The sequence below is a fragment of the Pyxicephalus adspersus genome, chromosome 5 (genome assembly GCF_032062135.1).
Source record: "Pyxicephalus adspersus chromosome 5, UCB_Pads_2.0, whole genome shotgun sequence".
Taxonomy (NCBI): Eukaryota; Metazoa; Chordata; class Amphibia; order Anura; family Pyxicephalidae; genus Pyxicephalus; species Pyxicephalus adspersus.
Genome location: NC_092862.1, coordinates 37,315,981 through 37,332,725, shown reverse-complemented (window position 1 = coordinate 37,332,725; position 16,745 = coordinate 37,315,981). Strand labels below are relative to the sequence as shown.

The window sequence follows — 16,745 nt, the reverse complement described above, 5'->3', positions numbered from 1 at the left end:
GAATTGTCAAAAAAGGCCGGGGTCAAGGCAGGCAGCAAGCAACAAAGGTCAGGTCACAAGCCAGGGGTTAAATACTAGGGATACAGGTAATAGAAACTGGTGACACAGGGCCACTGCAGACACAGTGATCACAAAAGACACTGGAAACAACAGGAGGCACAGGTAACACGGGCATAACCACAGACACATAGGAACACTGAAACAGCGCAGGAGAGAGGTGCCTGCGCTTTAGCGAGGAAGAGGTGTGACATGGGGGTTGGAGGCACATGTGGGAACATGGCCAAAAAAAATCTTTTTAGTTTAGTTAGCCAGTAAACATCCCCATGCTTCGGTCTACGATAGATTTCCCCCTACCCCAAGTTAATTGTTACTTTCATTTATTGTGATTTTATTCATAAATTGCCATGTGGGGAAAATACTATTGTACTGAATCATGACACTAGTGGCTTCCTTTATTATTCCAACCAAATCCTTATCCAGTAATGGAGCTTGTGTACCAAGAAAAGGCCACCAGACCTTGCAAGGAGAGGTAGCAAAGGCAGGTTCCACCTTTAAAAAGTACCCTTGCCCGTCATTGTTGAAGGGCAAAATGTATTTTCTTTACATCCTGACTTCCCAAAAATTTGGAGGTTGTTAGAGATTCATGGTGAAATCTGAAAGCCCTCTTTAAAAAACAAGATATCAACTTCCTTCCATAGAAATTATTTTGTGGTATTACTGTTACTTTTTGTTCAGTGTTAGTGTCTTTATTTTCATTGTACTCTTTGTGGAAATAGGTGGGGTACTAACAGTACACCTTTCCTTGGGAGGGGTAAGATTTTCAGTTTTTCCATAAGCTCCCTATAAAATCTTCCTTTTTGTAGGTAAGGGCCTTACCCTCATTGGGGATCATGGCTACTATCCAAGAGGAAAGGCTTATCCGCCCCCCACCTTTGCAACATTCACTTTGTGGTTCAGTGGCTTGAGGAACTGTTATTCACACAGCAAACCTTTACCACTAGTCTGAACATGGCTTCAAGATCTAATAGACCCCTGATATCTCCTTTATTCTATGTTCTACAGTACATTCCCGAGTGGCTGTAATGGGCTTGGTTTCCTTCTGCTTTGCACCCCCTACTCATTTGATGACTTTGACTTATAACTATACCTTATAATCTTATAACTGGTAATGGCAATGAAAAAAATGACAACAGTAGTAGAATAGGTTGTATATGGTGGGGGACTCTTTCCAGCAAACAGTACAAAAATGCCAAAACCTTGTGACAGCAGGAGTTACAGGCAGCAGTGTTTCTCAGCAGATATACAGCTGTATGAGGCTTTTTGATTAGACTGATTAGACACTCATACACGACAGGAAGGGTATTATTTAATGGAAAAATTCTAGGCAGAAGGTAGATTTAGGGTTTTGCATAGGCACAATTATTATTCTTAGATGTTCCCTATTACAGCAAATCTTCACTTTTGAGTTAAGTCCACCTAAATGATTGAAAAGAAAAGTGTCCCAAGTGATGGCCACATAAGTTAAAACACCAGTAATAAGGATAACCAATCTTGTTTGTTGCTTTTTCTGTAGACATCAACAATTGTAGGGAATATTAGATTTAATTTAATACAATGTATAAATTTGTAAATAAGTAAGAGCAGGTTTTATTTCTGGATTTCTTGATGAATCAGGAAACAATATTTTATATGAAAAATGTAATGGAGACAATTAGGCTGAAATAGAGAAACAATGTTTACGGTATGGATAGTGAAACAAAACTTGAGCTGTAAATCTAAATGTAATTGTCATATATATGTATTACAGAGTCATGGAATCTGATTTCAGAAAATGGAAGAAAAGCTTTCCAATTGTATAAAAGGTAGGGGGCAAACCTATAAAATGGGTATATGTACAAATAAATCTTTAAAGTAGTATAATTAAAACTGATTAATTGCTAATTGGACTGGATGGACTTTGAATAGAACAGTATAGAAATCACTGTTTCAAATGTGAACCCCACATCCTAGATCATATGATATTCTATTGCAGAAGGGTCAAGTAACTCATAAACTGAACGTTTGAAGGGTCTTTCCAAATCCTATTACAATTCCATTTGATTATAATTTTTTTCTGACGAGACATGTTAGTTATATTATTCAGATTTTAATGTTTCTAACAGGAGAATGCTATAGGTAAATTAGATTAAATATGGCAACAGTGAAATGTACATTTTAAAAATACTTTTTTTTTTTTACTTTGTATCTATACTAAATATTATATAGTCTTTTTCAATTCATTATCCGGTTATAACCAATTGTATTATAAATATTTATCTTGGTTATTCCTTCTTCACTTTCTGTAAACTGTAAAGGAATAACAGGAAATGATACATTTTTATTCATGTTTTGATTTGGAATAGAATGTGTGTGTTCCCAATGCATTTACAGGTATCAAAATAAAAACTGTTATAAGAATTTTGAGCTGTATATAATATATACAATATTAAAATAATATAAATATTTTTAAATATATATATATATATATATATATATATATATGTATATTCTCATATGCCTTCAAAGTGCATAAGAAAACCTATATTGTGTTATTCTATCTAGTTTGGATACCGAGAGGTCACCGTTGCCAAGTGCATCCTGGCTTATGTGGTTCAACAGGAGATGAAGATGTAGTTGCTTTATTTTATCCTATAGGATTTGATAGTATGGGCTGCTGCTGAAGGCAGTTTTGTGAATGAGTTCATTCAGTCCTGGCAGCTCTGGGGGTAAGTCCTAATCCACTCAAAACTGCTTTTCCAATAAAAGCTCTTCCAGGACATTTGTATTCCTAAAAGTGGCATGTTAATTGTTTATAAAATTGTTTATTAATTTTCATAAATAAAAAGTGTACTGGGAGGAGGCGGAAACAGGCCAATGCGACAAACAATGTGAGGACTAAAAATGATTTTACGCAATGGTAAAATGCCAGTGTAAAATATTTCTGCCATGTGGGTATAAATAATTTACAGCTATGTTCTGTGGTTTGGGAGGGTGGCAAAGTGCATTGCAATATAAATATTTGTGCCTCCAACAGAGCTGGAAAAGTCACCTGTGGCATGAAAGTGTGTTACCCCAAACATGCTACCATGCTGATAAAACACCATGGGCTCGCTTTATAAGACAGGGAATCTGACATTCCCTTGAAATTTCCCTTGTGGAAATTAATTACTTCCATTGCAACACAAGGACCTGGAAGATTCTCATGAGAAAGTGTCAGACCGCCTGTTTTATAAATAGAGCCCTATGATTTTTACCTTCTAAGTACCCTTAGCAGTAATAAACACAGCATGCCCTTCAGAACATTCTGGACAGCAACATGTTCATACGTACAATGGAGTCTGCTGCTGTGTTTCATTTAGCTAATTACTGCCACTTCCTGCATGTGCATTGCCTGTTCACTGGACAATACTCTTTCCAGGCTGGTCCTGTGTTTTAGCCATGGCAATAGGCAACCGAGAATGAGACTGGTAAGAATATCTGAAGAGTACTCAGCCCCTCTAGGCACTGACCAAGTACGCAGATGAAGAATAGAGTAATAATTGGCAGTGTAGAGGGTAATTTAAAAGCAAATTGCTATATTGAATTAAACGGTTATCGGTGGTTGATGTCTGCTCTGTCAGGGAAAAATTGGCTCTGTGTGGGAAGAGAACTTAAAACCAGTCGGTCCCTAAAAATGCACATGAACCCAAGACATTGCAAGTAAACATTTAGGGTCTGCATAAAAGTGTGGACATTTGCATCACAAATTAATGGGCACACTTATACACGTTTACTGTGTCATTACATTAAAATATGCACATTACCTGTTCATCTGAAATCAAATACCAACTATCAAACATCATGGTAGATCTTTAGGAATCTCAGTGTGGTGAAAAGGTATGCCTATGTCTCTAAATTTGCCTACCCCAGGTTACAGTTACTCATACAGGAGACATTGTGTGTTATATCCGAGGTCAGGCGGTTAGGAGCAGAGGGCCTAGAATAATGTTCAAAATACAATGAATGTAAATTTCTTAAAGTTTAACTAAAAATTCATTTAAGAAAGAATATTTGGAATTGAAGACTCAGCCACAACTTTATAGAATTTAGTATTGTTTTGAGTATGTACATACCGAACCAACCATACCAGCCAAGCAAGTGAACACTGTCTTTTCAATTTTTAATTTTATTATATACTTATCTATATTCAAAAGAAAAAAAAAACAATTCATAAAACACATCTGAGACATTTATATGTTATCTAAACCATTCTGCAATTTTATTGAGTTTTGTGGAGTTCACATATTTTATACAGCAAACACTGTAGGCCTCAAGAAGCTGCAGCTCTATTGTTTAAAATAGCAGCAAGGTATCTTTTAGTATCAGAGATTCTGGACAATAAATAGTCTGTCTCTTTGGATGTAAATGCTTAACATGACAACCCGCTGCAGCTTCATAATGTGACTGCTATTTTACAGAGCTTATACACAAAAATATATATGCAATCTTTTTGTCTATATTTTATACACATACAACAGTAGTTTGTGAATACATTGTAAGTACATTTACATGATAAGCAACACAACTTCCCATATCTCTTGATAACTTTTTTTTAATGCAAGAAAGATACACAAAATTCAGTCTGGAATGCAATTTCTTCTACTTCAACTTTTAAAACCTTTTATAAACTAAAATCTTTTTTAGCATTTGTAAGTTCAAACCTTTTTTTCCATTTATTAAAAATATAAATTTCAACAATAAGTCAGAAGAGATTTTATCAGTTCCAAAAACTTTTTCAAAGTGATATACAAAGGCACAGGATTTTTTGTTGTGTAATATACAGAGTGATCTTCACACCACACTATATATTATGCCCAGTTCACTTATTTGCAGCTTAAATGAAATGAAGAAAAAGTTGGGTGTGTTTGAGAAACCAATGGCATGTCCGTGGATTTTCCTTTATTTTTTTTTTGCTTTCCAAGTGCATATTAATACGCTGTGGTGTTTTAAAAAGTTCAATAAAAGGGTAAACTAAATCACAGTATAAAAATATATCATACAACTATTGCTATAATAAAATAGTCCTTTTTTTCTATGGTAAAAATACATCTGTAAGTGACAGGAAGGTTGTAGCACCATTAGAGAAGGTTTTCCCTAGTTACATTAGCAGCATGATGATCCAATAGTACAATATTGCAGGAGTGTTTTTGAGAAGATAGACATTCATACTGGTTGGATTGTACCACTGAAGCTTAAACTGAAAAGTGTTTACACACAGATCAATGATGGGATCACTTCTATGGCAAGTTTTCCGGTCAAGAGACACTGCCCCCGTGTAAGAAAATTCCCTCTATATGTAGGTGGGGACTTTTCCGATGTTGCCTACAGAATTCCTTTCCTTTTTTGTTAGCTCAGAAGCCACACAGGAGTAAAACAAAAGGAACTTGAAACTTTAAGAAAAAAATGTTTAATATGAGCAACTTCTATTTTGGTTTTTTGCTTATATTATAATATATAATGAAAAGAGTTCCTATAGACAGCGATACCTTGATAGGAATTGTTAGGGCTGACCGTAAAAGGCAGCTAAGTGCTGCATTAGGTTCCAGGGTTTCTCCTGGCTAGTAAATACTGGAATATGTATCAATTATTTGTGGTTGTAGTGATTGAAAATGTCATTTGGTTGAATATAAACAAGTGTTGTGTATATATGTAATATTACTTGAATTAGACTTGTAAATGAAATAACTAGAAAAAAAGCTAAAACCCTTGTCTAATTTTGCTGTTCGCGTCCCATCTAGAAAGAGTCACTTTCTCTACTTGAGTTGGTGAACATTGGTATTGATGGGACTCTTTAAATGGGGACAATTGTTGCGCAGACAGCTAAAGGTAGATTTTCTTATGAGAAAAGTGGAGAAATATCCACTTTTTTGCATTGGCTTTGCATATACTTAATATGCAGTAACTGTTGTTTCTATTTGCAAACAATAAAATATATATGTCCGTTATTAAAATTAGGATGTGACATGTCAGATAACTCTTCAGACTACAGTAATGTGAACATTTTTCTTACTTAAATATGCAAACATTAGATCTTAATCCAAACAGTTACTACAGATAAAGGTAATATAAATGAACAAATCACACACGAAATGAACAAATTGTAATAATTTCTATATTCCAAATCACTAAAAAAAAAAAAAACAGGTGTTCCAGAGAAGGTGTAAAAAATTAGAACAGTACACCCATATGGCACAACTAAAGAATTAAAGAGTTATGGACTGGCTCAGTCAAAGCACTGATTTCGCACTGATTTACTGTAATAGAATGGGATATGTGAAACTGGTATGCAATATGTAAAAAAATGAAACATCTTGCAACTGAAGGAACTTTACAAGAAGTAGTGGTCAAACATTTCTCCGAGTTTTATCAGAGAATGGTGTGCAGTTATGCAAAATGCATACAAGTAGTAATTTGTTCTAAAGTGGGCAATACCAGCTTCTGAGGTCAGGCATGTACCTTGTGGGGGTGTGTTTTTTTTATCTGTAGGCATTGATTGAATGCAGATTTAATGTTTTTCTGTTTAGATATGTAAAAAACAGCCAACAATTTCAATGAGGTGAATTTTTGTTTTACTGTATGATTGTATACATGACTATATCTCAATAAGTAAGGGTAAAACAGGTTTACAAAATCAGTATTTTTTTTCCAATGAAATCTTCCATAATATAAAGTAATATTCTATTTATACTAGCATTTTAAAAATGGCTAAGTTAGTTGGATAACCAAATTAACGGATTTCTTCAGTGTTGTACTTTAATATGCTAATCGTAACATGTAACAGCCAAACATATTACTTCCTAACTAGCCCTATTATAGTACATAATGAACAAAAGCTTTGGATTGCTTTTCTTTGCACAGCCTTATTGATGAAGCCTGTTTGGTTTCTAAAAGCTACTTTCAATCTGTATTTTAAACCAAATTTACAAATCATATTTGAACATATTAGGTTTACGCAAAATGTTCATATGGTACAGTATAAGTGCTATAAAAAAAGCTTGGGGCAACATTGGAGAGGCATTTAATAAGTACAATATTTACTTCCATTGCACTTCTGCTATTTCTTGTAAGCCCATAAATCAATGCCTGCAGTTCCCGATTTGTTGGGAATCTACAAGTCCTAGGGTGCTCTTCCAATATGGTTAATATATGGTGGGATGTTATCTGGCATATTCACCAATTGTGTTTCCCTCATATGGCTTTATTGTAGAGAGCATTTCCCTTTCTAGAGAGATCAAATATACATAGTTTCTGTTTATGAAACAGGGTTACATTTGGTAATTCACATAACCCCAAAATGATAAGTGCATAAATCCAAGGCTATAAACTATGTTTATCTCACCTTATTCTGATTTATATTATTGGTTAGGAAGAAGAAAATAAGTGCAGCAAACGCCTGAAGAGGGTAAAGGGACATATCTGTGCTTTTGGATTTTTGGGTATTTACAATGTTTAACATAATTTAAACATACTGCTTTATTCCACTTATTTATTTGAAAATGATTCTGCCACACATAGATGCTTGGCAACAGTGGGCCCACAGTGACTTCAACCCTACTACAAAAAAACAAAAACAGACAGAACTATGTGTTCAAAATAAGAATAGCTGTGTCTGAGTAATATGGTTACATTTACCTAACCCTGTTCTAAAGAGGGTGCAGTAAATATCCAGGCAATAATGCCAGAAGTGTAGCCTTGCCTGCCAAATGTCCCACTGAAGAAGGCAGTGTGTCTTGAAGTGTGTAAACCTGATCAGTAGATATTGAAAACACTAATACTTGTGTGAATGGAATCCATTGTGGAATTCTGCAATACTCCACAAGTATATCTGGCAGCAAGAGTTATTAAAAATACAAATAAAAAAAGAAGAGACACTGGTTTGTGCAACATAGCAATCTGATAAGCAACACTGTAAATTAAGTTGTACCTGTTCAAAACTAGGGATTCTCATAAAGCATTATTACTATAATCTTACATCATTTTAACCTAATGGAAATTGAACACATTATTAAGAAAAAAAAATCTATAATAGAAGCATAACCTTATTTCTCTCAGAAAAGGTTCCACATTTTTTAGCTTTTTTTATTTTTTTCCCAAAAAGTGCTATATGTTATAATATGTGTAACATAGATGTCAACCAAGCTTCATTTTACAAAATATTGGCCTATGACACACATTAAACTAACTAGGCAAATCATCCTGAAAATCTTAACATTCATAACCTCAACGCAAACAGCTCTGGCTCATGTATCAGTCAGCATATGGTTCTTTAAAACAAAACAATTACTGGCAAAATTAGTATTTCACTGTAATCCACAATTAAGAGTTTGGACATACAATAAATGAAAAAAGTAAAATTATATTTAATAAAAAATATGCATTTTGCCAGTGGACTTCTTCCACGTTTAAAATCTAGTAGAATACATGTCCACTATGAAAATAAAAATGGGTCAAAGTGGCCAAATGTAATTGGATAGAAAAAAAAAATATGCTGCCAAGAGTGGGGCTAATTTAAAGGCATTAAAAATAAAATCAGCAATTGCTTATATATTTTAGATCTAGGGTAAGACAACTGTAACATTATAGCCTGTCTAAAGCCATGATGACCAGTTAAGGTTCAACATATTGTCTTGATTATTTTTTATAATTTTTTAATGGAATATAATCCTTTATGACAAAATCCTTCCAATAAAATGCAAAATTTTGGCTATTTATTCCTTTAAGGGTGTTGGCGCAAGTTATATAAATTTTTATATAATATATACACGCATACAAATACATAAAACGTTTTACATCCAGGTACTGAGACATAGTATACTATAATAATATAAATATATGGCACTTTTATTTACCCAAAATATCCAATATAAGGCCATGATTTAGGGTGTGTGGCAGGTTTTAGCCTATATATGGTGTTCTTTTTTTAAAAAATATATATTAAATGGCAGGTTGAATGTGTCTTAGGTAGTCTGCCTAATACATGGACAAAAAAAAAGGGAATTAAAATGAACTGAAATTCAGAAATATGGGTTGTGAAACAAATCACAAAAAATTAAATAAAAATAAAATGCAGCAGTTGTGAGTTTACACAAAACTAAAACACAGAAACTAAACTCTCCAAACATTTCTAAACAAATGGCATTCAGTGATGATAAAGACGTGTTTCAGTTTTTCTTTCTATATTTTGAGATATCTACAGCCCTTTCAACTACCTTTCCTCGATATGGATAAGGCTAGCTCTTAAAAATGTTTTTAACTATTCCCTTCTGTATTTTATTGCTGCAGTTTTTTTCTTATTTTGTGAAGAAAAGGCAACCTTGAACACTAATTGCTCAATGAAAGCCATCAATTTGTTTCATAGAAACTATAGGATGAAAATTAAAAAAAAATCAGAGCTGTGGGTGCATTTCATATGCACACTGTTATTTTCACTCTGAAATGTTAAAAGCAGTTTGCATTAAAAAAAAAATACAATTCCTACCATATAATGCCTTTAGAAGAAAAATACTGTTAGACATACAATGAATATTTACAAGTTACTGGAAAACAATAGCTAAAAATGACTTACTAAGAAAATATAATGGAAATCCTTATTTCCCATAATGTTTATATTTTTGCCCTGCCATATTTTTTCAGGTACTTTATTATAACTAAAATTATTTTATATATATATTAACCATGTAACTCTTCGGTTATAGTCTTTGCCTTCCCTCCTAATGCCTAAAATCAGATAGCAGAGCATGTTAATTGGGGCAGGTTTAAACAGTTTCTAAGCAAAGTGGTGTAAGCAATATGCTTTTACATAACTCCTTAGAGTCCTGTTTTGAAACCTTAGCGATAAAAAGAGGTCCTAAACCAAGTAAAAAAATATCTGCAAGTGCTGGCGGCATGTATCTGTTAAATGGCAGTACCATACCATATAAAACAGATAATCACAAAACTATAGATATATATTTATATATTTTCTTTTTGACACTGGCTTAATGAAGGCACATACGTAGTAGTCAATACTACAGACTGAGGCATATTTCATACAATCTTCTGGCAACAAAACTTTTTTTTTTGCCCAGGCTGAAAACAGCCTAACGTGAATTGATAAAATAAAAGTTTTATACAAAAGTGCAACCAATTGTGAATATTTAACATGCATTGCATAACAGTTGCAAAGTTGAAAGTTTACTTCATCAATACGTTGCATTAAAATAGTACTAAAAGTTTTTTTCTTTTCAATAAAGGCAAATTATGTTCCAATATCCTTTTTGTGAAATTGTAATCTTACAATCATGAATTAATTTGGCATTTTAACATATAAAACTTTTGTTTTTTACAATTGGTGATAACTTTTACATTATTACCTGACCAATTTGAATAATTTAATAAGAAATTGGGCATTAAAGCTATGAATATTTCCTACTAGTAAAACAAATAATATCAGCTGGCATTATAGCATACAGCCACAAACAGCAAGGAGTCTAAAATGAAAGTAAACAATTAAGACACATGTAAAAAGGTGAAAAGCTAACAATGTACTGGCTTAACAAGGTTGTTAAAGTATAGACTACTAGAGGTGTTTCAAATGTCTTTTCATTGGCACTAAGATAAAAAAAAAAGAAAGCTATCTAATGCAATCCATAGTATAAACTCTTACTGGAAAGCTTGATGAAATCGTGGCAATGTTGTGGTTGAATTTAGATTACTCGTAAAAGCAGAGGACAGTGAATGTAAAGGACCAAAACATATATTATTGCTGGGATCTTGAGGATCCTGTGGTTGTGGGGGAAGCTGAGCCATTGATGAATTAGCGTCTTCTTGGGAGTAACCCATTCCTAAATTACCAACTGAGACTGGTGCATTATAAGGGGGACCATTGGAAGGTATGAAATTGAACAACTGGTTAAAGTCCAATGAAGAAGGGTTTAGAGGTTCACTAATTGATACAGAACTTTTAGAGAGGGATACTCCATCTGCACTAGCATCTAATGGCCCAACTTGAGTATCCAAACCTAGCTTTGAAGAGGATGAAGGGGATTCTTGAGAGGAAGGCGTCATGCCACTTTGCAATTCCATAAGATAACTTTCGATTTCCACTTTCAAAGGTTGTTCTTTCTCAGGCATGGAAATTGCATATGAGGTAGAATTGAGTGGGTATTTCAGAGAAAGTTGGTGAGAGGGATGGACAGGATCCATATCCATTGGACATGGCATACCCAAAGGCAAGGTTGGAGCAACCATTTGGTGTGTAGTTGCAGAGCTCTGCATGGACTGAAGTTGTGTGTTATAGAGGTTTAACTGCAAACTGTTTGTGAATGGCTTTGATATCAGCTCATTGGAAGCTAAGGACATCACAGGAAGCAGCTCATCTTTAATAGGAACACTGCAGGTGAAGTGATCCAAAAGGTCCATAGGTTCCGTTTTCACTTTAAGCAGTTCTTGATTGTGACTTTTCTTCATATGACGGGTTAGATGATCCTTACGCCCAAACCTTTGTGCACAATACTGACAAAGGAAGTCTTTTCTCCCAGTGTGCACTACCATGTGTCTGCGGACGTCTTTGCGGGTGTAAAAGCGTCGGTCGCAATGCTCACACTGGTGCTTTTTCTCTTTAACACCACTGGAAGATTTGCCTGCATGGGTCTTCAGATGCTCCAACAGCACCACTGTGCTTTCAAAAGTCTGCAAGCATACTTTACAGGTGAGGTCTCCACTTGTAGCAGCATGCAATGCCAAGTGACGTTTAAACCCAAGCTTGGTATTGTAGTTTTTTCCACATTCTTCACACTTGAAGGCTTCTTTATTGGGATCATGGGTATGAAGGTGATTCTTTAGATGGTCTTTACGGTGAAACATTTTCTCACAATAATTACACTTGTGGGTTTTCTCTGGAGAATGTGTAGCCATATGCCTTTAAACATAGATATAGTTAGGTAAAATAATTGTTAGAAGGATAGCGCAAAAGTGAAATAATTTTAAATCTAACAAACAACATTGTAAATCAATGCTTTAAAGTGAACATTGCTTTTTGTCTTATTGGAACAGATTAAACATTTTACTCCTTTCTACAAATAAAAGTAAAACTGTTCTGTGATATCTGTTGGACAACATTCTTCATGGACAAAATGTTAACTTTTAAATCTAAATTACAATCAAATCAAACAGCATGCAATAAATGAGCAAAAAATAGGCTGGCAACCCCACTCAGAGCCAATCAATGAAGCAGTAAGCCTGGGGCATGTCCAGTGTTTAAATAATACTCATTCCAGCTATCAGACAGTAATGTTTTGGCTTGTGCACTTATGGAAACCATTACTATTCCTGTCTAGACTCACCAAGAGTCCCCTAAAAGCCTTTTAGGGGACTCTTGGCAGTAATAGTAATAGTTTCATGGTTGGGTTTTTGAAACTTTTAATTCTTTTTTTTTCAATTCAAAAACCCAACCGTGAAAATCTACTAGTCAACACACTCCATTAAGTACTTTAATGCAACCATGTTTTTAAATATACACTGTGATTTTATTTAAGTTTATGAAAGCATTATCAAAGAGGTGCCATTACATAGCCTAAATAAGGGGACTATGAGAGACTATAACCTTTAAAACCTCTAGTCAGTGGCGAACAAGCAAGAAGAACCTTTTGGATAAAATTAAGCTTTAACCTTAGTGAATGGTAGGAGTCTGTATATTGTTCACACCTGGGTTCCCAGGACACTAGAAGGCATTAAAATAGAAAAACTAATTCCAAGCCAAACGTTCTGTTAGGTGCTGGGTTTCAATAAATAAAATCACAGTGTCCATTTAATAAAAGATATTCTCCTAAAGGCAAACTCCAACAAAACAGATACAAGTAACAACATTAGCAGCACTTTCCCAAAGACATGGTATTTCTTCTCCCTCCCACTACAAGACACATTAGGGGAAGGTACAATGCCATAGTTTGACCCAATAATGGCCAACGTAGTTTAAAATATCTAAATATTCTGTCCCAGACATTTCTAAAAGTGTTTTATTGGAGTTGCCATACAACTTCATTAAAAAAAAAACTGCTGACATGTAGAAAGGATAGATAACTGTAGTAGTCTTAAGGCCACACTCTACCCAAATGCTGGACCATTCCTAGGCAAAGGAACAGGCATTTTCTGGTGGTGGTAACACATGCTGCCATCCTCCTGCCTCCTACAAATTCTTGGTAGCCAGTGCGACAATCTAACATAGAGACAAATTTATAGAAGTGAGATAGGGCAGCAATAATGTGGGCAGGACAAGGCAGTGCCAATGCTTTGCTAGACAGTCCAGCTTTTGGGTGAAGCTGGAAGGCTGTTAATACAGGTTTATCGAAAACACTTCTAGTTAACTTTTTTTTTTATACCCATCAGCAGTTTTTCTCTTTTTTTCATTCTTCAGCTAAGCTCCTCTAATTGGCACTGAACAGAGTTGCCCTTTAACAAAAGCTGAAAGATAAAAAAAGGTTTATACCTTAATAATTTGTATTTAGAAACAAAGGCCTTGGTGCAGTCTTGTTGTGTGCACTTGTAGGGCCTCTCTCCTGTATGAGTGTATGAATGGACTTTTAATTTTTCAACACTGTTAAATGCTTTGTCACACAGTTGGCAAGGGAAGTTTTTTCTTGGTTTTGTTTCACCACGTTTACGCTTCCCTGAAGGGACTTTCTGGGTATCTCTTACTTCTGACAAATCACCAGGAATGACAGTGGCCATCGCAGCCTATACCAGGCCTTCTTGTTGGACAACTGGCAACTGCCCAACTCCACTAAGTGACAGCGTTTTTGGTGGCTTCAGAAGTTCCATGTGGTCGAAAAAAAAACAAAAGGGGACTGAAAAAAGAAAAATAATATAAAATAACTATGGAGAAATGGAGCTATATGCTAAAATTTGATGCCTTAAAGAGCAGAAACATAAGAAGAGAAACAAAGCTGTTGTTATTGCAATAAAAGCTGGTTTATGGGTTCTGGCATTCTGTAATCGTGCTAGAAGGTAACGGTATTTAAACTGACTCAGAGGGCAGAGCTAAATAGCTGTTGTTTTTTTTTTATCCAAGATTTTACTAGCTGTACATGGTTTCCTTTCTGATATCCTCATTTTCAGAATGACCCTGAATTTATATTGAGAAAAATACAGACCAGTGTTTTCCTTAGTTCCAGCACAGCTCTCCCCCCACACCTCTAACCGTTCCCTCTCAATCCAAAGCTGCCAAAACACAAAGTGGAGTAGGAAAGGAAGGCTACATGGCATAGTATCATCTCACAGGAGGCCACAGTGCTACTCATAATCTATGTGAAAACTCTGCTAAATCGAAGGTGCTATTCATTGGAGTGTTTCTTTGGCTGAAATGGCTTTTTACAAGTTTTGTGATTAGCAGCTCTTTATTGTTGAGCTCCAGAAAGCAACTTATGCAATCAAGCCCCCCCCATGGGGCAATGTAGCAATGTTCCTAAATTCATCAGCATAAGCATCACAAAATGCAAGAACAGAAAAAAAAAACTGCCGTTGCTAAAATGATTTGCATAAGGGTACATGCTCCCGATTCTGAATTTACTACTTAATGAATTAATTGGCTGGAAAAAACATATAGGAAGTTTAGAATTTACTGACTATGCTTGTACCAGGTTAGTGACTTTGTATTCAACAGGTGTATTTCATTCAAGCTTTAATATTATATTTTTTGATCAATCATTGTATTTCTAAAAACTAGAATAAAAGGTCAGGTTCACCCAAAAAGACTTGTTGGCAGTAGATGTTGGCAGGCTATATCATTATCTGGCCTTAATATGGGAAGCCTTTGTAGAAACTAATGTAGAAGTTGTGGACATATATTTGACGTATATTTTAGAATTTAGGCTGCAACTCCTATTCCTGTTTTCTATTTAAATTAAGTAAGGAAACATAATCTGAGAAAGCATAAGGGGGTCTTAGTGGCAAGGTTAGTCCCTACTAAAAATCCAAATAAACACATGACTGATGATACCTGATGACATTAATTATTTCAAAGGGACTAACATACATACAATGTTGAAATTCTGATAATAGACTCAAATGTGTGCATAAATAATCTGTTTCCAATAATTAGCTTAGATGGTTATCAATTTTATAAAACCTTCACATACACTATAGAAAGATTATTGTATTTTGTAAATAAGTGTAATGTAACAAACTACAAGTAGAGTCAAACTCTGCTCCCCGTCTTTCAGCAAGAAGGTCAGAAAACGAGTATATACGGTACATTTTATAAATACTTTGTATATAAAAAATTAATGATTTTTTAATTGGGATAAAAATAGGAATAACTTTTAATAAAAATAATAATAATAAGTCATACTTAAAAATGTAAATTGACAGATTCCGTTCGTTTCACACCTGATGGTTGTCCAGTAGGGTCTTCAGTTCAGTTCTGGCCTTAACCTGTCCCGCTAGCACGTCTTCGAAGAGAGCAGACTCTAGTAGTTCCCATTTTCTTAGATCTGCATAAAGAAGCATAGGATAAAGTAAAGTCACTATTTAAAATTGTTTATTAGTATAATGCAAACAATAGGTAACTATTCCTACTATGTTGATCAAAGAAAGGGTTTTGGGAGGAAAGTACATTTATAGTATACCATGTCTAATTTGTCAGAATTTTAGAACATAATAATATTATTATGAAGTTGTAGCTAACATTTGTACAATATTGTCTAAGGAAGATGGAATGCTTCATAAATAATCTTGCATTGTTGCCAAACCATTAAGAGTTATTGAATGCTTTATAGCAGGGGTCATTAAACCTTTTTGGCCACTAGGCCATTTCAGGGGTGGGCAGGACCACACTAGGCCAGACTCTGGAGTCTATGCATGTTGATCTTGCCTTTTGACATCGGGAAAACACAAGTCAAGAAAAGTAAAGCACCTGCTATTTTGCATTGTTATGTAAACCTTTACTCTTGCACACCTTTTTTCTACTTAATCGACTACAAGTTGTTACAACAACAATATGTCCAACCTTATCATCACTTCAAGATACCTTCTAGTTCACATGCATTTATGCTACATATGCAACTTTTTTGTGAGTAGGAACAGGATTTTATTTATTTTTTCTAGCTCTTTTACAGACCGTACAATTTGATATAAATCCAGTTGTCATAGCAGATTATGCACCAGTATCTGTTCCCCTTTTCCACTCACTTTGACTTACCAAGCATGAGATGACTCTTTCCTGCAATACCTTAAACATCGGTGGATGGAATTTGAGTGTTACAACTCACTTCATAAATCCGATCCTCTGCTCTATTGGGACACCACTAAAGCAGTCCTGCGAGCCAAAATCATTGCATACTGCTCTGCACTTCATAACTATACTTTGGTTTGTCAAGGTGCTGCCTACAAACAGTTCAAAGTGACTCTACTGTCAGTGGACAAGGATTGTTGGATTCAAGTGAAACAAACTTGTAACATTTGGATGACTCAATGGGACCAGATCATTTGTTCTTAAAGTGGACTTTTTCAGCTTTGGAAACAAATCAAACGTCTAGGAAATTTGACAAAGGGCTACTGTAATCCTCCTCATGTACTTTCTATTATGGATACCAATGGCACTCTTCAATGTTCTACAAAGTCCATTGCTGAAACTTTTATACTGAATGCTGAACTTTATTTACCTCCTGTGGTGGTGACCTTAAAAAGGAAAC

The 16,745-nt window shown here is 34.8% G+C and overlaps 1 protein-coding gene across 3 annotated transcripts in view; it reads right to left on the bottom strand.

The window, feature by feature from the left end:
• Window positions 1-4,271: 4,271 nt before the first annotated feature.
• The window catches only part of PLAG1 (PLAG1 zinc finger), a 37,036-nt gene continuing 24,562 nt past the window's right edge, over window positions 4,272-16,745 (bottom strand). Inside the window, exons 2-4 of one of the 3 annotated variants that reach the window (XM_072411178.1) lie at window positions 15,404-15,545; window positions 13,544-13,901; window positions 4,272-11,977 (exon numbers count right to left, since the gene is read on the bottom strand). In XM_072411178.1, the coding sequence (XP_072267279.1) occupies window positions 10,720-11,977; window positions 13,544-13,785 (1,500 nt within the window). In that variant the 5' untranslated portion in view covers window positions 13,786-13,901; window positions 15,404-15,545 and the 3' untranslated portion in view covers window positions 4,272-10,719. The remainder of the gene's footprint in view (window positions 11,978-13,543; window positions 13,902-15,403; window positions 15,546-16,745) is intronic. The other 2 variants (XM_072411179.1, XM_072411180.1) reach the window with 2 other exon arrangements.